This window comes from Panthera onca, chromosome B1 (assembly GCF_046562875.1).
Source record: "Panthera onca isolate mPanOnc1 chromosome B1, mPanOnc1 haplotype 2, whole genome shotgun sequence".
Classification (NCBI taxonomy): Eukaryota; Metazoa; Chordata; class Mammalia; order Carnivora; family Felidae; genus Panthera; species Panthera onca.
In genome coordinates, this window is record NC_138342.1 from 128,612,679 (window position 1) to 128,635,008 (window position 22,330).

General features: G+C 40.4%; 1 protein-coding gene and 1 long non-coding RNA gene across 7 annotated transcripts in view; one reads left to right on the top strand and one right to left on the bottom strand.

The window, feature by feature from the left end:
* The window catches only part of LRBA (LPS responsive beige-like anchor protein), a 779,818-nt gene extending 775,873 nt beyond the window's left edge, over positions 1-3,945 (bottom strand). For 5 of the 6 annotated variants that reach the window (XM_060655639.3, XM_060655638.3, XM_060655637.3 and 2 more), the window contains exons 1-2: positions 3,469-3,945; positions 2,691-3,123 (exon numbers count right to left, since the gene is read on the bottom strand). In XM_060655639.3, the coding sequence (XP_060511622.2) occupies positions 2,691-2,903 (213 nt within the window). In that variant the 5' untranslated portion in view covers positions 2,904-3,123; positions 3,469-3,945. The remainder of the gene's footprint in view (positions 1-2,690; positions 3,124-3,468) is intronic. The other variant, XM_060655634.3, reaches the window with a different exon arrangement.
* On the top strand, positions 3,555-14,866 carry LOC132692854 (uncharacterized). Its single transcript, XR_009616607.3, has 3 exons — positions 3,555-3,648; positions 11,824-11,955; positions 14,104-14,866. It is a non-coding gene; the product is annotated as an uncharacterized LOC132692854 (long non-coding RNA).
* The last annotated feature ends 7,464 nt before the right edge of the window (positions 14,867-22,330 follow it).

Genomic DNA, 22,330 nt, shown 5'->3' on the forward strand with positions numbered 1-22,330 from the left:
CATGAAAAGTATTGTAAGGGAGAATGGAAAAGGGAAGAACTAATCTAATCCTCTGCTCTACAGGAGAAGAGAATGACAGTAGAGAGGAGGTATAACTCAACAGATTTTCCCTCTCTTTTTACCAGACACCTATTACTCTGCAAACAAGCAGCTGTGCGTGATTTAACCAATAATCTTAAAATCTCTACCAGACCCACAATTTTAGGCAGCATATAAGCAAACCATCACTACAGAATTTGGATATTCCTTAATAAAATGCAGGTGACTTATGGTAGGTTATCCACCTCCACACAGGGCATTCAAAACAACAAAGGAGTTCGGGTCACCTTGGTGGCTCAGATGGTTAAGCGGCTGACTTTGGCTCAGGTCATGATCTCAGAGTTAGTGAGTTCAAGCCCCACATGGGGCTCTGTGCTGACAGCTCAGGGCCTGGAGCCTGCGTCAGATTCCGTGTCTCCCTGTCTCTCTGCCTCTGCCCCACTCACACTCTGTCTCTCTCTCTCTCTCTCTCAAAAATAAATAAACATTAAAAATTTTTTTTAAAAAAATAAAGAACAAAGAAGTTTGAATCCTCCTTCTGCCAGAGGAATGTTGCTTTTCATACACAAACAACTAATTATGGGCTCTATCACTACCACAGATTTCTGTTTATCATCCTAGGTACACGAGGTTTAGAAAAAAAAATAAAATCTTGGAGCGCCTGAGTGGCTCAGTCACTTAAGCATCGACTTCAGCTCAGGTCATGATCTCACAGCTCATGAGTTCCAGCCCCGTGTCCAGCTCTCTACTAAAAGCTCAGAGCCTGGAGTCTGCTTCACATTCTGTCTAGGTCTCTCTCTGCTCCTCGCCTGTTTGCACGCTGTCTCAATCTCTCAAATGTAACTACACACTAAAAAAAATTTTTTTAACAACAACAAAAAAAATATTTAAAAAAGGTTTTTGAGAAGTGCCTGGGTGGCTCAGTCAGTTAAGTGTCCTGACTTCGGCTCAGGTCATGATCTCACGGTTTGTGGGTTGGAGCCCTGCCATTAGGATCTCTGTCAGTGCAAAGCCACTTCAGATCCTCTGTCCCCCACTCTCTCTACCCCGCCTCTCCTCCAGTGCACATGCGCTCTCTCTCAAAAAATAACTGAACTTTAAAAAAAAAAAAAAAAAGGTTTCAAGTTTACTTTGAGGCAAAGGAATAAACCAATTTACCATATATCTCCTTACAAACTTTTAAAGACCATAAACACAAGATCCCCAAAGTTTTGATAATTGTTGAAGCTGCATAAGGAATACCAGAGCAACTATCCTATTTGTATATTTGAACATTTCCATAATATTTAGTTGTTTTTTTTTTAATGTGGGTGGTTCCAGTCAGTTGGTTAGGCATGTGACTTTGGCTCATCTCACAGTTCATGGGTTCAAGCCCCACGTTGGGCTATGTGCTGATAGCTCAGTCTGGAGCTTGCTTTGGATTCTGTGTCTCTCCCTCTCTTCCCTGATTGTGCTCTCTCAAAAATAAATAAACTTAAAAAAATGTGTACATGTGTATTTATATGTAAGCTTCCAACACAACAAAATGGTAAAGAAATACCCTAGTGTTCAAAGTTTTTATACTCCAAAAGTAAGTGATTTCATCTAGTTCCTTTCTCATTCTAGAAGTTGTACTGCAAGTGACCAGACTATTGGTAAAGGTCTAGTGAAGGAAATAATTAACCGACCTGGAATAAAACAAGCCTAACCTTGAAAACACAAAGGCAAAAGGGAAGGGCGCTAAACGGTTATTACAGCTATTTTGTATTCATATTTGTTCCCATCTGTTATCTTCTAACACAGGTAGAAGAGGTGGAAGTAGTGTTAAGGCCCAATTTACTTTTCATTCTTTAAGTAGATGGGCAACAGAAGTTGGAGTAAAGAAATTTTCAAAATCCCCATTAGAAATAACCATTTCTAAGAACGGAACAGAGAAAAAGTATTGCATATACACCTTTCAAAAGTAACATTCATAGTTCTTAGAACCAGCAACTTCCAATGACCAAATATGCTTTGCTGCTACACATGCATTTACAAAAGAAATAAAGATTATGCTACATCAGCCACAATCCTTTTTCAAACTGCCATTCAATTTTCACAAGATGTAACCGTGAATACATTCCAAAACTTAATTTTTGTTAGCTATGTCTAAAAATAAAATTGGTCAAGATATAAAATACTAACTTTGCAGCAAATTAATCTTTCACCAACTCTGTGAACAAAACTTTCACGTTCAAAACTTACAGCAAAACATAACCTAGGCAGACTCAAAAGGGTAAGTAGTATGTAGGGCACTTACATCATTTCTCAAGACCCAAAGAAAGTCACAAAAATTTATTTAAAATGTTAAAGAGAAATGCAGACAAAAAAAAATGTTTATATAATAAAAGTCCTCCACTGGAACCCCCACAAAATACTTCCAAGCAACAATTATTTCCTTAGCACAATAGTCATCTGTTCACTTTCACAAAACCTGGAGCACCTAAATCTACATAACTCCCCTTAAACTGAAAAATACAAAAAAATCTTTCATTTAGGTCAGTAGGATTTTGTGTTTCTATCCATGGAAAAAGCCATCATCTGTATGAGGCAAGCACATGGCTCCAGCTTTAACGTCTAGTTCCCCAACCCACTGAAAAGAATATATGCTTATAAAATAAATATTTACTTACCAGATTAAAGACAGTTTCTACAATATCCCTATTGGATACTTCTCCAACTTCAACCAACCCCGTCAACACGGCAAATTTCATTCTGATGCCCCTGATGGGGAGTCCTGGTTTCAGGGACAATGCACCCTCTTCAGCAGAGGTTTCTTCTTTCCCTCCACCTCCCCCGTCATCACCTGTTGGTGGCGGGGAAGGGACATTGTCTTCACTAGCCATTGCTAGTTCGCGAGAAAGGACAACTCGGAGTCACTATGGGACAGCAAATGCTGCACTAGCAATAAGCACACACACGCAACACAAAACGAAAAAGGTCACTCTTCCAAGTTGTGGAGAAACCCCAAAAGCAGTTGATGGGTAAAGTCCTTGGCGTCACCCTCCTCCTCTTGGAGAATATTTGTCCAATCTCTCTCCCCGAGGCTGACAACAACGCCAAACCCTATTGGAAGATTAGATAAATGTTAAATATGCTAGGTTTTGTTTTTGGGGTGGGGTGGGGGGGTGGAGAGGAGAATAGTTATTGCCTGTGAAATAAGTTACTAAAGGGACCCCACTACCCGACACCCGCTACCCCCCTGGCTCGAAGATACAGATTCTGAGTGAAGGCGGGTTCAAGAGGCCCCTGAACAGGTTCACTCCTCCCCCACACTCTCGCAGGTTCAGGCGCAGAGCTACCTCTCCTCACAGGTGCACGGAAAGAGAAACTGTCGCTGGAAAATGAAGGGTCCGAGGAAGGGGGGGGGGGGTCCCCAAGCTACCACAGAAGTAGAAAGTTCCTCCTCACCCAGATACTCCGGACTCGTCCTCACCCCCCGCCAGGGAGCCGCGAGACAGAGGTGGCGGCGGAGATCCAGGGCAGGAAAAGGCGGGGGAAAGGGGCGGTGATTATTCTCAACGCTCGGCCCAGGGGGAGGAGTGGAGCACTCAGGCACCTGAGGTTCGACGGCGAGGGGAGGTGTGTATTGTGGCTAGAAGGGAGGGGAGGCCGGGCGGCGAAGGCGGGGAAAGGAGGGAGAAGAGAGAGGTCAGTGCACCTGGTCGCAGCCTCCAAGTTTCCCTATTCCGCTCCCCGGGAGCCCGCGGCTGCACAGAACTCCATGCTTCCTGGCCCGCCCGACCCCTGCGCTCAGCCTTTGCAAAAACAGCCCCTGCTGGCGATATGGACGCCGCAGCTGAGGCTGCTGGTGGTGGTGAGGTTGCTACTGCCACAGCTTGCCCCGCCACGGCTCGCGTGAACGTCCCTATACCCACTGAAACTACTTCTCGCCGCCATGACAGCGCCGAGGGCTGCCGGGCGCGGCGTGCGCGTGCGCGAGCGCGCGGGACGGTGGGGCGGGAGGGCGCGAAGGCGGAGGCAACCGTGCGGCAGCGTGGGGCCGCGAGAGGGCGGGGGTGCTGGGCGAGGGCTTGCTGACAGGACTACGTGTGAAGGTGGGCACCCTAGCGGGCGCGTTGCTCAGACAACACGAAATGTGTCCCGGCCCGGCAAGGAGAGATGTTTCCTTCCAGGAGCCGACTCTTCCCACACACCCCCTCCCCGCTATCACCCCTCACCTCCCACTCCCAACCTGAGAAGGTGCTTTGACAAGAGCTGAGAAGGTGATTCTGAGCTGCTTCCGTCGTTAAGTTACCATAGGGTCTCCTAGCGCGGAGAGACCCCGCCCCACGTTGCCAAGGTGTCTTCTTGGACTTGGAGAAAGACACCTGAGGGACCGCTACGAGCCAGAGAGGTGGCAGCGCTGGAGCCAGCAAGGCTGCAGTCCTTGTCTAATGGGAGCAGAGTCCCCACCCCTGACTGCCTTCAGCTGCTGCCTGCCCGCGGCGCTCCGCGAAGAGTTGCGGAGAGATTTCCACTGGGGTGCCCCAAACAGCTGCCACCGCTTGGAAGGGGATGGGGCGGGGGTGCAGGGGGACGTGTCCACGAGGAATGAGAAAGATTCCTTGCTTTGCAGCTGCCGCCCCACCAAACCTCTCCCACATTCTAAGGAAGGGAGGATTCCTGAGACAGCTGCTCCAAACAGCGTGGAGGCGGGGTTAATTTTGCCTGTAGATCTCAGGGGTTTTTTTCCTCTCGTAATTTTCCAATGTGAAAGTTAGGTTCGCCTCATTCTCAGATTAGTTTAAAAGATAAAATACATTCGGATTGAAACTAGCACAGGTCATCATAATGTGTCCTTCCCTTCCACCTCCACTATTAACAAAAAGCGTTTTTCCTGATGCACCAGTGAAAAATATTAAAGAGTGGTTTTTCACCCTTATGTACTCTTTGAAGCCGTAAGGCCTTAAAAAATAATAATGGTTAATATAATTTTAGTTCGCTAAAATGAAAGTGAAGCAAAAAGTGAGGTCAAACAAAAGTTAGGAAGTACCATGGAGGGGTCAGAAGAAAAAATTGTATTGGTTTGAGAGAGGAAATAATTGCCTAAAGAAAGGGTTATCTGAGATGGGCTTGAAAAAGTAAACGGAATTTCAGCTATCACATGGAAATTTGGAGGGAGAGAGAAGTAACATGAGAAAAGACAAGAAGCACAGGAGTATCTTCTTTAGAAAAGCGTTAAACCTTTTAAAAATACTAAAAAGAATTCAACTGTGTCAAATCGCATATGGTTGCGAATGTTTGTTAAAGATTTGTTTTCTATACGTTGATTTAAATACACCAAAGATGAGGCATTTTTCTCATGACCTGAATTGGTGATTCATGTATTGCTACATCAATGGCTTGCCTTTCTTTAAGTCCCTGAAAAACGAAACCCCTCAGATTTATATTTCAGATTGTTAAATGAATAAGTCTGGAATAAGAGGGACTGGGTTGTGCCTGAGGAGAGAGACAACTTTCACTAGAATTTTAACACATTTGTAGAGAAGGAGACAGGGAGGCACATTTGAGACAGAGGCATTAAACAATGAAAGGTTTCTAATATAGCGTTTTGCCTCCCCAGATTTGGGCAAATAGTCTTACCTTGAGTATGTTAATATATCTGGCACATAACTGCTAGTATTTGCTAATAACAATAAGTGTCTGCCATTAAGAAGGAGCAGATGACAATGAACATGTCCTAAACACAGTGTGGTCACAATTATTCGATCTAAATGTCTAGGGTTGGTTTGTCTGTCATGGATTTGCCATCTCACTGTTAACACTGTTGTACTGGTAAAACAAAAGGGGACATAAGACATTTACCCAAATATTTCCCCCAAAATTGTCAAGCATATTTTACAGTTTTTCAGAATTATTCAACCTCCTGCTTTATTTTGCCCCTAGTTAGAGTAAAATACTTGGCAAAAATTACAGGTTCACTGCGGAAGAAAGCATATGGAAGATAGAGGAGGAAACTTCACTTCTAGCCACAGTTAGAATAGCTGTGGATTATTGTTCAGGTATAAAGAAATAGAATCAGAGAGAGCTTCAGGATGAACTATCTGTCCACTACCTATTAAGCTCCTTCACAGCAGGATGCCGACCATTGTAGGTACTCAATACATATTGTTTGGATTGAGGTTTTTTTTTTAATTTTTTTTTTAACGTTTATTTATTTTTGAGACCGAGAGAGACAGAGCATGAACAGGGGAGGGACAGAGAGAGAGAGGGAGACACAGAATCGGAAGCAGGCTCCAGGCTCTGAGCCATCAGCCCGACACGGGGCTCAAACTCACAGACTGCGAGATCGTGACCTGAGCTGAAGTCAGACGCTTAACCGACTGAGCCACCCAGGCGCCCCTGGATTGAGTTAAAACTCTAAAGATACTTGCTTTAATTTTTCTGGCCTGAAGATCCTTGCTTGAGTCTATACAACTACTACCAGTTAGAGGGAGCAAGATCTTGGTATAAATGGTTTAAGATAGCAGTTTTAGTATTTGTTAAAATTTGCTTATATTTGTGGTACTATAATGGATGTTTTCAAGTCAAAAGCCTTCATATAAACTATCAGCAGATGAGTTTTTAGGACTACATTGCTTATATCCCTGTAGAATATGTTCAAATGCTACACAAAAAGGAAGAAAGATAGGGGGGAAAGTTACCTCCTGTAAAGCCAGGCTCAAGTGTTGTATTACCATCTAGTTTATATTTCTCTGACATCACCATCTTGACAGAATTAAGGTCTATAAGTTTTCATAATTTTACTTGCCTTCAGCATACATTAAAACCATAGCAGGAGGGGTGCCTGGGTGGCCCAGTCAGTTAAGCTTCTGACTCTTAATTTCGGCTTGACTTCACTGTTTGTGAGTTCAAGCCCTGCATTGGGCTCTGCACTTGGGAACCTGCTTGGGATTCTCTCTCTCTCTTTCTCTCTCTCTGCCCCTCCCACACACTTTATTTTCTCAAATAAACTTTAGGGGGAAAAAAAGCAGGAAAAAGGAAAACATAGCAGGAAAAAAACAAAACAAAACAGATTCAAAACAGAAACCCAGTGCATAACTCAGAGAAACTCAAGCAAAGAGAATGTAATTTCATGGTGAAATCAAGAAGATTATTGATCTATAAACCCTTACCTATATACAAAGAAAGTTTTAACAGAAAAGATGGGATGGAATTTTCTTTCTACCAGAAAGAACACCCAACCCACCCAATTGTAACTCACTGGAATTTTGCTAGGGTATAGATGAAATGATAATTTAGGGGAAAGATAACACATGATTTGCTATGAACCTGAATGTGTATCTCTGGATTTGGAGTTTTCTTCAAATTGTTATTCCTCATAGCTTATGATCTCATAGGCTGGAAAATTCTGGTCCTGGCTTCCAGCGCCCTCCTTGTGAGAAAGTGAAAAGATTAATTAAACCTTAGTAATGTTAAATAAAATTTCTATGTTAGTACCCTTTATTGATGATATTTTTATTGGGCATTAGATTCTGGGAAAAATTAAAATTTAAAAGAAAAAGATATCACCTACTTAACAGTTGAAACTCAAAAGTTTAAGATTAAAAGTTCACGTGATTGTTCAATATCTAGAAGTTCAAAATGATCCACATCAACTTACTACATTTTGGGCATTTTTAAATTCTTTTTTCCCTCGTGTATGTCACACAAGAGGTAGAGACTTGGAAAAAGGTAACTCTACTTTCAGCAAGCATGCCAGCCAAGGCATACTTTTTTAAGACATAGAATATTAATGCAGTAGTTAGTATAATTGGCATGGACATAGACTAGGTTGGTTGATTTGTCTTTTCTATTTTCCCATCTCTATTTTGTTCTTAAATAGTGTGTAAATAGGTAGCTCATTTGCAGTGTTCTCTTATGATAGTAAGAGAACCCCACCTTTGCTATCTATGTAAGTGCATATCCCTAGACTGACTATTGGTACTGTTAGCTAAATTCTGAATTTTTGTCCAGGTGAGGTCTCTGAGAAGTCATTGTGTCCCCTGAAAGTGGTAGGTTATCATTTCCGTCATCAAAATAGAAATGGGGATTCACATAAGAAATGAAATACCAGGAGAATTACTTCAAGCAGATAGAAGAAATTACTTTTTATAGCCCCCACTCTTGGGTTTGAACTTTGAATTGCTTGCTAGTACACCAACTGAAGGGAGAAAGATGACTTCTGTCATGTGGAGGTATGCTTGGAGCATTCCTTCTTGGAACCCAAGCCACATGGAGAAGCTGTGTAAAGAACAATCATTGGCACCTGGGTGGCTCAGTCGGTGGAACATCCCAGTCTTGATTTCATGCTCAGGTCATGATCCCAGTGTCATGGGATGGAGCCCTGAGTCAGGCTCTGTGCTGAGCATAGAACCTGCTTAAGGTGCTCTCTCTCTCCCTCTGCTCTCCTCTCCCCCACTCATATGTACACTCTATCTTTCTCTCTCTCTCTCTAAAATAAATAAATAAATAAATAAATAAATAAATAAATAAATAAATAAATAAATAAAAATAAATCAAGGCCCTTCAGTCAACAGCCCCAGCTGAGTCCCAGTCAACAACCAGGCCTGCCATGAGAGTCAACCATCCTGGATATTCCAGCCAGGTAGTTAAATCTTCAGATGACTGCAGCACGGCCAAAAACACATGATATAGAATAGCACAGAATAGCACAGTTGGATACAGTTAACCCACACCAAAATTGTAAGATACAATAAGTACTTGTCGATTTAAGCCACTGAATTCTGGGGTGGTTTGTTGTATAGCAATAGCTAGAACAACAACATGAGGTAAAACATGTTATGTAGTTTTGGGTTACTCCCTGACCATAATACTTTTGTTTGTTCTGAGTATAAACTTTTTAAATAATTCCAGCCTAGGGGCACCTCAGTGGCTCAGTTGGTTGAGCATCTGACTTTGGCTCAGGTCGTGATCTCACGGTTCCTGAGTTTGAGCCCTGCATCAGGCTCTGTGCTGACACCTTAGAGCCTGGAGCCTGCTTGGAATTCTGTGCCTCTCTCTGTCTCTCTCTCTGTCCCTCCCCTGCTCATGCTTTCTCTCTCTCAAAAATAAGTAAACATTAAAGTAAAATAAAACAAAATAAAATAAAATATTCCAACCTAGTCACAGCTATGCTATAACTTGGAGTCCCCATAATTGGGCCTGTATGTTAAAGAAGATGATAGCACTATATCTAGCCAGAGATCTTCAAGGGAAAGGGGAATTGTGTAGGATCAGTTTGGAGTTATAAGGTCCACAGGAAATTTTCCAGGGAGGTTTTCTCTTTATTGCTAAATGAGAAGAGTTATATTTAATTTTATTTTAGAAAGTACCCATTTCCTTACAGACATTCCAAATTATTTCCTCTGTTGAGAAATGTGCAGCCACATGTAAGCAAACCTCTAAAAGTGCAGGGAAGGGTGCCTGGGTGGCTCAGTTGGTTAAGCATCTGACTCTTGATTTGGGCTCAGGTCATGATCTCATGGTTGATGAGATTGAGCCCTGAGTTAGGCTCCATGCTGACAACGCTGAGTCTGCTTTGGAATTCTCTCTCCCTATCTCTCTGTCCCTTCCCCACTCATTCTTTCTATCTTTCAAAATAAATAAACTTTAAAAAATATAGAGAAAAAAGGATTCAAGTCCACCAATAATGAAAGAAATGAAATTAATATAGTATTGAGGTGACATTTTTTTTTATCTCTCTCATTGCAAATATTTATAGTACCCAGTGTTGGCAAAGGGGACATGAGCACTCTCATTTACTGAAAATGAACACTCTCATAACATCACTGATAGGCAGTTTAGCAATATGCTGCTCTTCCACTCAAAAATGTATCCTAACCTAAACATAACCAGGTAGACCAGAAGCAGTGTTAAAATCATGTTCATTTTAGTAGTATTTATAATTTCAAAAAGTCAGAAAGAATCTACGTATCTAACAAAAAAAGAGCAGTTGGTTAGATAAATTATGGTTCTTCCATGCAGTGGAATTCGTAGCCATTAAAAATGGCATTGGAGGGGCACCTGGGTGGCTCACTTGGTTAAGGGTCTGGCTCTTGATTTCACCTCAGGTCATGACCTTGAGGTTCATGGGATCAAGCCCCTGTTTGGGCTCTGTTTTGACAGTGTGGGGCCTGCTTGGGATCCTCCCCCTCCCTCTCTCCCTGCCCCTCCACCCAAAATAAATTTTTTTAAATGGCATTGGAGATCATTAATAGACATAGAATATTTTCATGACATATTAAGTCAGGAGACTCTTTACCTTTTTGAATCATGTATCATTGATGATGTGGTACCAATTAAAACCAAAAGAGGGGCGCCTGGGTGGCTCAGTCGGTTGGGCGTCCGACTTCGGCTCAGGTCATGATCTCGTGGTCCGTGAGTTCGAGCCCCGCGTCGGGCTCTGTGCTGACAGCTCGGAGCCTGGAGCCTGCTTCTGGTTCTGTGTCTCCCTCTCTCTGGCCCTCCCCCACTCACACTTTGTCTCACTCTCTCTCTCTCAGAAATAAATAAACATTTAAAAAAAAAAAAAAAAAACCAAAAGATATTTCAAGCAAGAAGAAATTCACTCATTAATTAAAATCATTCCCAAAAAAACATGTATTGAGTGATCCCACATATTAAACACTGCATTAGATAGACATTTAGGTTAAAAAAGAAAAATCTAGTCCCTGCCTTGGGGATTCATAGTCTAGTCATTGGGACAGACATTATAATGCAGTATGTTAAACCTATGAAAACCTAAAAGAAAAAAAAAAAAAAACCTAAAAAAGACTTCCAAGAAAAAGGTGATACCAGAGATGAGTATTAAAGAACAAATGGTGGGGGGGGGGGCACCTAGGTGACTCAGTCGGATAGGTGTCCAACTCTAGATTTCAGCTCAGGTCATGATCTTGCAGTTCCTGGGATTGAGACCCATATCAGGCTTCCCATCAGCACAGAGCCTGGTTGGGATTCTCTCTCCCCCTGCCCCTCTCCCCAACTCATGTCCTCTCACTATCTTTCTCTCTCTCTCTCAAAATAAATAAATAAACATTTAAAAATAAATAAATATTTTTTAAATAAAAATAAAAAATAAATAGGAGCAAGCCAGAAGAAAAAGTCAAGGAAGATTAATCCACAATATGAGAAGTCTCCAAAAAGGGGCACCTGCGTGGCTCAGTCGGTTGGGCATCCGACTTCAGCTCAGGTAATGATCTCACGGTTTGTGGGTTCAAGCCCTATGTCGGGCTCTGTGCTGACAACTTGGAGCCTGGAGCCTACTTCGGATTCTGTGTCTCCTTCTCCCTCTGCCCCTCCCCCACTTGTGCTCCGTCTCTCTCTGTCTCTCAAAAAATAAATAAATGTAAAAAAAAAAAAAAAAAGTAAAGAAAAGTCTCCAGAAAGGTTGGACATTTTGAACTGAGAATTTAACTGAGTCCAACTGTCACCCTTAAATAATTAGATTTTTCTGCTAGACAGAGCTATATAGAGCACTAGTACGGTTACTCTGTAAATATATATTGAAAAATATATCCTACCACCTACACTTTGATCACACCCACTTTCTAGGTATGCTTTATATATGAAGAATCTAAGTGTGGGTAACTCTTATCCCATAACAGATGGTATTGTGATTGTCTAAAATGTCATTAAAGCGTTTATTGTCCCTGCACTAAAGGAGAAATGGAATTGACTCTGTGTTTACACAATAGGCTGCAGAAGGGCAAATGAATAGATTATGATACATTCTTTGTGTGTTTGTTTTTTTAATTTTTTTTAATGTTTATTCATTTTAGAGAGACAAAGACAGAGCATGAGTCAGGGAGAAGCAGAGAAAGAGGGAGACACAGAATCCAAAGCAGGCTCAAACCCACCGACCTCGAGATCATGACCTGAGCTGAAGTCATATGCCTAAATGACTGAGCCACCCAGGTGCCCCTACATTCTTGGTTTTATTATGAATTAAAATTAGGTTATCATAACCAAGACCCCCATGCCTAAATTATAATAACTGTTACCAAAAAATGGTAAGTCTGGAAAAAGCAAGTAGGTTGTTGATAAGAAGTTAACTAGAGATGAAGCTATAGAGGTGGAGTGGACCAAAGTAAACCAGGCTAAGGACTGGGCTCTACCCTGAAGGGAACCTGTTGCCTCCAGAAGATTTCAAGCTATAAAGTAATAGGACTTCACTAGCCTCTTAAAAAAATCACTAGCAGCAACCCAACCTCATTTCATATTTATTTGGGTGGAATCATCCATTGTACAGCATTAGTGGAATGCTGTGTTTATATTATCTTATAATAATTTGAATTTATAAAGGCGCAAAATTGTGTGGAATAATGAGATGATTAACATATTCATTGAAAGATTGTACATTGTGTTAGGCATTTCCCTCAAAATATTGAGAAACTGAGGATAAAGTTAAGATGTCTCCATAGTTATCATACTGTCTTTGATGAGGAGCTATGGAAGTTTATATATATGATTTAGCTGTTAAGCAAATACTTGAAGCATATTTGGAAGGTTGAATTTCTTGCGTGTGGCACACACTCCCAGGAAAATATATTGCCACTGGTAAGTACCTGAAAAATAAAATTGAACCCTTATCTCACATCACTCACAAAAATTAACTCAGGGGCACTTGGGTGGCTCAGTAGGTTAAGCATCCGACTACTGATTTCAGCTCAGGTCATGATCTCATGTTCATGAGTTTGAGATAAGCGTCTGCCTCTGTGCTTAGCATAAGACCTGCTTGAGATTCTCTCTCTCTTTCTCTGCCCATCCCCTGCTTACACACAAACACTCGCTCACTTGCTTTCTCTCTCAAAAATAAGTAAATAAACTGGGGTGCCTGGGTGGCTCAGTCAGAGGAACACCCTACCCTTGACTTCAGCTTAGGTCATGATTCTAAGGTCATGGGACTGAGCCCCATGTCAGTTTCTCTACTGAGCCCGGATCCTGCTTCGGATTCTCTCTCTTTCCCCCTCTGCGCCTCTCCCCTGTTCACTCTCTCTCTCTAAAATTTAAAAAAAAAAAAATGTAATAATAAGTAAATAAATACACTTAAAAATTAACTCAAAATGAATTAAAATCATTTTGTAATGTTTAGTTTTGAGAGAGAATGTGTGAGTGGGGAAGAGGCAGAGAAAGAGGAAGACAGGATCTCAAGTGGGCTCTGTGCTGTCACAAGGCTTGAACTCACAAAACACAAGATCATAACCTGAGCCAAAGCCAAACGCTTAACCAAATGAGCCACCCAGGCACCCCTGGATTAAAGTCTTAAACATATGACCTGATACTGTAAAATGCCTAGAAGAAAACATAAAAGACTCTCCTTGACATTGATCTTTGTGATGTTTTTTTGGGTATAGCAGCAAAAGTTAAAAATCAACAAGTGGAGTGACATCAAACTAAAAAGCTTCCTTCCCCATACACAAAACAACAACAAAATGAAAAAGCAAAGCTGAAGAATGGGAGAAAATATTTGCAAACCATATGTTGAATAAGAGGTTAATATCCAAAATATATAAAGAACTCATATAGCTCAATAACAAGAACAACAACAACAAACAATCTGATTTAAAAATGAACAAACTAAATAGAAATTTTTCCAAAGAAGATATCAAAATGGCCAATAGGGGGGTGCCTGCCTAGCTCAGTCAGTGGAACACGCAACTCTTAATCTCAGGGTTGTGAGTTCAAGCCCCACGTTAGGTGTAGAGATTACTTAAAATAAAATCCTAAAAAAATGGTCCATAGGTACAATGAAAAGATGCTCAACATCACTAATCATGAGAGAAAGGCAAATCAAAACCATAATATATCACCTCACATCTGTTAGCATGGCTCTCATTAAGCAAAGATAGCAAGTGTTACTGAGGATGTAGAGAAAAGGGAAACTTCATACACTCTTGGTGGGAATGCAACCTGGTGCAGTCACTTATAGAAAGCCATATGGAGGTTCCTTTAAAAATTAAAAATAGAACTGCCATATGATCCAATAATTCCACATATAGGTATATATCCAAAGGAAATGAAAGCAGGGTATCAAAGAGATCCATACTTTCATTTTTATTGCAGCATTATTCACAATGGCCAAGCTACAAAACAACCTAAGTTCCCATCAGTGGATGAATGGATAAAGAAGATGTGATATACATATGTAATGGAATATTACTCAGCCATGAGAATCCTGCCATTTGCAACAACAAGGATACACCTGGAGAGCATTATGCTAAGTGAGATAAGTCAAAGAAAAATAGTGTATGATATCACCTATATGTGGCATCTAAAAAAACTGTACTCATAAAAACAGAGAATAAGACAGTGGTTAACAGGGGCTGGAGATGGGGGAGATGTTGTTTAAGGGTTCAAACTTGCATCTAGTAGGTAAATAAATTATAGAGATCTACTGCACAACATAGTGGTTACAGTCAATAATACTGTAATATAAACGTCAAAACTGCTAAGAGATTAGATCTTAACTGTTCTCAGCACAAAAAAAAAGAGAAATGGTAATTACAGGTTGTGATAGAGGTGTTAACTGAAGCTAGGATGATAATTATATTGCAATATATAAATGTATCAACAGATTGTACATCTAAAACTTACACAATGTTATATGTCAGTTGTATCTCGATTAAAAAAAAAAAAGCTTCCTGGAGAAAAGTACACATGCTTTGAATTTTCAAGGACAATGAAGATGGGTGCTTGGATGGCTCAGTTGGTTAAGCATCGGACTTTGGCTCAGGTCATGATCTCATAGTTTGTGAGTTCGGGCCCTGAGTTGGGCTCTGAGCTAAGCATGAGGGACCTGCTTGGGATTCTCTCTCCCCCTCTTCCCCCACTTGTGCGTACTTTCTCAAAATAAATTAATTAATTAAAAAAAAAAAAAGGACAAAGAAGATAACGTGACTTAAAAAAAAAAAAGGAGAAAAGGTGTTTAAACCAAGATAGCAAAGAGTGCAAAGACCTTAAGGTGAGAAACAGCACAGGTTCCAGGGACTGTGGGACATCAAGGGGAGATGATCAGTGAATATTTGCAGCTGTAGTTGTAGATAGAAATGTGGTATCATCAGTAATCTCACGGTTCGTGGGTTCGAGCCCCATGGCAGGCTCTGTGCTGACAGTGTGGAGCCTGCTTGGAAGCTTGGAATTCTTTCTCTCCTCTCTCTCTGCCCCTCCCCACTCATTCTCTCTCTCTCTCTCTCTCTCTTTCTCAATGAATAAACATTTAAAAGTAAAAAATTAAAAAAAAAAAAAATGTGGCATCATCCACCAGAATGAGAAAGATCACCAAGCAGAGTGTATAATGTTCGAAGGGAAAACAACTACAGACTACAGGCTTGTGGTGGGCAGTAGAAAAGCCTTTCAAAGATGTCTGAGTCCTAACCTCTGGGACATGTGAATTTGTACCTCACATGAAAAAGGACTTTACAGATGATTAAGTTAAGGATCATGAGGATCTATATAACCCTGGATTATGTAGGTGGGCCCATTATAATCACAAGGGTCCTTATAAGTGAAAGGGGGAGACAGAAAGGTTAGAGTCAGTGAGAGATTTGAAGACCCTACAATGATGTCTTTGAAGATAGAAGAAGGGGCCATGGGCCAAGGAATTCAGGTAGCTTCTAGAAGGTGGAAAATGTAGGGAAACAAATTCTCACCCATAGTCTCCAGAAGGAATGCAGCCCTGCAAATATCTTGATTTCAGCCCAGTGAAACCCATTTTGGACTTCTGACCTCTGAACAGTAAGATTATAAATCTCTATTGTTTTAAAACAATAGAGTGGTGGGGGAGAAGTCTGACTGGCTCAGTCGGTGGAACATGTGACTCTTTATCTCTGCATCGTGAGTTCAACCCCACATTGGGTAAAGAGAATATTTAAAAAAGATAAAAATCTTTTTTTAAAAAGGGGGGCACTGGGAGGAATAATATTGACTTCTAGGAGCTGTAATTGCCTAATTCCATGGCTCTTAACCTTGGCCATGTTTTAGAATCACCTGGAGCCTTTTATAATTCCCAATGCTCAGGCCAAATAAATCAGAATCGTGATTAGGACCCAGACATCAGCATTTTTTACAGCTTCTCAGGTAATTCCAATGTGGAGCCAAATTTTATAACCACTGAACTTATTTTTTATTTCATAATACTTCTTTGAGGATGTGTGTAATAAGTTTGATGTTAATTAAAAATAACTTGCATAAATTTTAGCATCACTTATTTAGATTATTATTTCTATTTTAAAGGCAATGGTCTTATAAATCAGAAGGGAGAAGAATTGAGAGCTTTGTGTAAAAAAGAGAAACTAACAGTTGCTAGATTTCATGCTAAAAGCAACACAGAACTAGTGTCACCTTCAAAATAATTTTTTTTAAGATTTTATTTTTAAGCAATCTCTATACCCAAAGTGGGGCTCAAACTCACAACCCCAAGATCAAAAGTCGCACACTCCACTGACTGAGCCGGCCAGGCACCACCAAAATAGTTTATTTCTAAAGCAAAATGTGGTTAGTAAACAAAAAAATTACCATTTATTAAAATGTACTGCAATTTCCAGGATCTAAAATAAGATTACTGGAAGTTCCATAATCAGCAACTATAGAAGAAATAGCTAGAGGAAACTATTTTATATTGTGTAAAAAATGAGAAAGTCTTTATTCCTTTGCTAAATCCAACTTCTCCTAATGGAAGTTTGTTAGACAGCTTAACTTTGTGTTTAAGCTTTAGAAGAACAAAATGTGTTTTGCTTATATCAATTTTAACCAGTTGAGAAAAATCTAATACAGAAAGTAACACATAGCAGTACACTGATCTAGTTCTGGTTCCATGAGTCATAGCTGTAGAAGCTTAGAAGGCAAAAAAAAGAAGAAGAAGGAGGAGGGAGAGGAGGGGAGGAGGAGGAGGAAGAGCTATGAATTGAAGAGAATGAATTGAAGGCCTGGAAAAATGAGGTAAGACTAACTTAAGTGGAAACAAGTTTGGTAAACCACCCCAGACTACAATACATTTTTATTTCAACATTTCTGGTTTGTTCTTTACACATGGATGAGAATTAAGAATAGAATATATAGGGGCGCCTGGGTGGCTCAGTCGGTTAAGCGTCCGAATTCAGCTCAGGTCATGATCTCGCGGTCCGTGAGTTCAAGCCCCGTGTCGGGCTCTGTGCTGACAGCTCAGAGCCTGGAGCCTGCTTCGGATTCTGTGTCCCCCTCTCTCTCTGGCCCTCCCCCGTTCATGCTCTGTCTCTCTCTGTCTCAAAAATAAATAAACATTAAAAAAAAAAAAGAATATATAATTTTCCTTTTTTCCAGTCCCCCCTCAACCATTGTTAACCAAGGTGGTTGTGTACAAAGTAAACAGGACAAATGAACAAATAATTTTTTTAGGTTCCCCAAAATTTGGTAGGAAACCAAAGTGAACGCATTTTTTCTGTACTCTTAAATTAATTTTGAATTGAGATAATTCAGACAAGCTAGGTAAATCTTCACTTTTCAATAGAAAAAAATGAAAGGAGACCAGAGCCACATCTTCTGAATTTTCAATTTCAAATCCAGAGATTAGTACGACTGGCTGTGTGTGAAGAATGGACGGTGGCCAAGCAAAGATAAAAGCAAAGAGATAATTTAGGATGAAAAATAGCCTAAGCAAAATGGAGGCTGAGAAAGGAAAGAAAAGGACTCAACTTGTATTTCAAAAATTGAATCAACAGGATGTGTTGTTATATTGTATGTGAGAGGGTAAAAATATGGAAAGGAAGCAGTGAAACATGTCATTTAGTTTTTTGACTTGAGCAATTGATGGATATGCCATTAACTGAGGTGGAAATAACTGGAGTTGAGCTATGGGAAGAGTTGGCAGTGACATCAAGGACTTACTTCACTCACTTGTTAATGACCAGGCTCCTGAAGGCATTGAAATGTATATTTATATTTTTCCTCTGAAACGAGTAGTGAAGAGGTGACCCAAGGCCAGGACTCAGGATCTTTGAAATGAAGGGGAGGTGAGGAGAGGAAAAGGAACTAGCAAAGGAGATTGAAAAAGGGAAGGCCAGGGAGGTAGATGGAAAGTAGGAGCAGGTAGTCACTGAAGTCAGGGAAGGAAAGCAATTAAAAAAGGAGGAAAATGATTAGGATAGAATTGTGCTTACTCATGACCCTGGTTAGTATGATATCAGCTAATGGAAAATTAAGACACATATCTGCACTGGTGGCTTCACCTATGAAAGAACATGCACTTATGCCACAGCCACATTCATATATGTTCAGTTCTCCCCACCCTTCTTTCCCCACAGAATTTCTGTTATCTGTCATAAAATGGATGGTGGTATTTGTTACTCCTCTTACTAATTTCTCTCTTCTACCTTAAATAACATTGAAGGGTCTTACAGAATTCAAAAAGTAATGCATGTTAATTGTAGAAAGTTTGGAAAATGTAGAAAAGTTCAAAAATTTAAAAAGAAGAAGAAGAAGAAGAAGAAGAAGAAGAAGAAGAAGAAGAAGAAGGAGAAGAAGAAGAAGAAGAAACATGATTGCAACACCCAGAGATACCTTCTCTAACATTTGGTGTAGGTAAGCAGTCCGACCACATAAATGTGTATCACAGGGACTCCTGGGTGGCTCAGCCCATGGAGTGTCCGACTTCAGCCTGCATGGGGATCTCTATTGTCAATGCAGAGCCTACATCAGATCCTCTGTCCTCCTCTCTCTCTGCCCCTCCCCTGCTTGCACTCTCTTTCTCTCTCTTAAAAATAAATAAACATTAGAGGCACCTGGGTGGCTCAATCCAACTTCAGCTCAGGTCTGATCTCACTGTTCTGAGTTTGAGCCCCACATCTGGCTCTGTGCTGACTGACAGCTCAGAGACTGGAGCCTGCTTCAGATTCTGTGTCTCCTTCTCTGTCCTCCTCCACTCGCACTCTGTCTCTCTCTTCCAAAAATAAATAAACATTTAAAAAAAATTTTTAATACACATTAAAAAATTTTTAATGTGTATTACAAAATCAAGATCATGTTAAATATACTACTTGTAACCTGCTTTTTTTCACTTAGAAATATATTATTAACATTTTCCATGTCACCAAATACTCTTTTAAGCATCACCTTAATAACTATATTATTATATTACTGACTAGACCATAATTTAACCAATCTTCTATTGTTTAAATTCAAGTTGCTCCCAATGTTTGGCTATTATAAACATCATAAAAATATAAAATCTAGAGGACTATACGCTTTGACGCCTAACACAGCTGGTTTAAATGCTACATCCATGGCTTACTGGCTGTGTGTTCTTGAGAAATTACTGAACAAATTAGTTAAGTTTCAGTTTCCTCATTTATAAAATGACTATAATTATATTACCCATTTTAAGGATTACAAAGTACTTAGCATGTTACCCCCAAAGCAATTAATGTTTAATAAATGTAAATTATTACAATAATTATAGAATGTGTTGTTAAATTACTGTATTTTTAATTTTTTGAAAAAAAAGCTTAAAGCTTTCCTGATCAATTTAGCTTTTTTTTTTTTTCTGATCAATTTAGCTATTTACCATACTATTTACCAGCTAGTCTGGTTAGCATTTGGGATATCCATATCACCTCTGATTCGGTCACAAATTCCCTTAGTATCTTGGACCAAAAGAGGTAAGGGTTTTTTTTTTCTTTAATATTTATTTATTTATTTATTTTTGAGAGAGAGAGAGAGAGAGAGAGAGAGAGAGACAGAGAGAGAGAGAGAGAGAGAGAGAGAGACAGAGCACAAGTTGGGGAGGGGCAGAGAAAGAGGGAGACACAGAATCCGAAGCAGGCTCCATGCTCTGACCTGCCAGCACAGAGCCTGACACGGGGCTCAGACCCACAAACCGTGGGATCATGACCTGAGCCAAAGTCAGACACCTAACCGAGCCACCGAGGCACCCCTAAAAGAAGTAACTCTTGACAATGGGTTCTTCTTTGCTCATTCAGACCATTAGGAATCTTGAAGCAAAACAATTTAAATGATTTTTTTTTCCAGAATCAGAATCTTGGAATCAATTCCTCAGATCACATAAAAAGTACTAATCTGTTAAAACATACCAAAAAATACCTAGGACTGGCACAACAAACTGATACACACTCCTGCTCTGCCTGCTCAGCTCCCAGTGTTGCCTACTTCTTCTCTGCCACTTTTTTGTAGGTAGTGTAAGGAGAGAAGGCTAAGCAAAGTTCATGTGGTATCTAGGAAGGATAATAGAGGTATTGAATTCCATCCTGCCTGTTGCAACAATTCCACTATCCCAGACTCTCCTCTAGCACTCCCCCAACTGCACCAGGTTTCCAAATTTACCAAATCACTTTGCTTATGTGTCAGTAAAGAATTATTTTGACTTCCTTTGTAGTGAACTGAGTTGTTACTTTATTATTTTATTATCTTGGTCACTCTTTTGTTATAGAAAATTCCTCAGGGTTCCTAACATGTGGGCTACTTGAATCAAGGTTTGGACAGATGATTGTTTAGACAAAAGTGGGGGCAGCCAGACAAAATTTCCACTCCACTTCCACCCCTCAAACCATCTCTGTTTTGTGGCTTGTGGGTTGTCTATTGTAGATCTTTTTCTGCTGTGTTCCTAGTATGTCATGGAAACTAGAGAAAATACAGGAACTATGTTTATACAGGCTTCATTTCTATTTACTAAATCTCTTCTGTGGAGTTTGTAGCCCACCCCCCACCCCCCCAACACACACACACTGTTGCACCTGTTGCTCTAACTCTAATCAGCCAATGAGCACTAAGGTCTGAAGCCAGTTTCTGATGGGGAAATAGGGAGGGTACCCATCAAACTGGTTTTACTGCCTAAAGATGACTGATTACCCTAGTTTTAGGGGGGGGAAATGGAACATACAAAATAACGCCAGTCTTTGGATTTGCCAACACTGAAATTGAATCGAGGGCTGTAAACACAAAGGCTACTAATAGACTTCACTTTTTAACCATTTTAGGACTGCCATATAGACCCAGCTTTAGAGAGCTTCATTGTTCTGACCAACACTATAGACTGGATTATACCCACCTGAATTGAAAGAGTTGTTAGGTGCCCAAGCACCTGATTGTTGGGTCATTTTGACAATGAAGAAAATGAGTGTCCTGGGTTAAATAAAAGGTATTGAATCTAGAGGCCTGTGAGTCCATTCAGATTTAGTGCTGGCATTTAACCTCTCAATTTTGTAAAAGCCAAAAGAAATGTACATAAATAAACATTCTGCATGTAGTTCCTTAAAGAATTCATTGCAGGGGCGCCTGGGTGGCTCAGTCGGTTAGGCGGCCGACTTCGGCTCAGGTCATGATCTCGAGGTCCATGAGTTCGAGCCCCGCGTCGGGCTCTGTGCTGACAGCTCAGAGCCCGGAGCCTGTTTCAGATTCTGTGTCTCCCTCTCTCTCTCTGACCCTCCACCGTTCATGCTCTGTCTCTCTCTGTCTCAAAAATAAATAAACGTTAAAAAAAAAAAAAAAAGAATTCATTGCAAATAATGAGGAAAACTATTTGAGGCCAGTTTCCTATATTTTTATTTAACTTCTGAGTCTCACTTTCTTTATCTGTAAAACAGGGCTAATAATACCTACCAAATAACATTATTCTGAGGATCAAGTGAGAAAAGGATTACCACTAGATATAGTAATCTCTTTAAACAGGAAGTTTTGATATTTGTAATATAATGAACCAATAATGCAGGAGGAAAAACAATTTTTCTTTAAGAATCACCAGACTTTGGGGGCACCTAGGGGACCATGATGACTATGATCTCATGGTCCTGGGATTGAGCCCTGCCTGGGGCTCCAAGCTGAGCATGGGGCCTGCTTGGGATTCTCTCTCTCGCCCTGCCCCACTCATGTTCTCTCTCTCTTAAAATAAATAAATATTTTTTAAAAAAAGAATCACACAAAATTTATAACTTAGTTTTTTCTTTTTTCTTAAGTTTAGTTATTTATTTTGAGAGAGAGAGAAAGAGAGCACACATACAGAGGGAAAGAAAGAGAATCCCAAGGAGGCTCCCTGCTCTCAGTGCAGAGACCCATGGAGGCTCAGTCTCACTAACCTTGAGATCATGACCTGAGCTGAAATCAGGAGTCATGTGCTTAACTGACTGAGCCACCCAGGCACCCCAACTTAGTTTTTTTTTTTTTTCTTAACCAATGGAACATTGGCAATAAATGCCCTCATACATATAAAGACATGAATAATTTTTTCTTCAAGATCACTTTTAATTGCTCCTCCTGTTTACATCCACAGAATCTACTTATGCTTATCAACAATTACCTTTTTCTG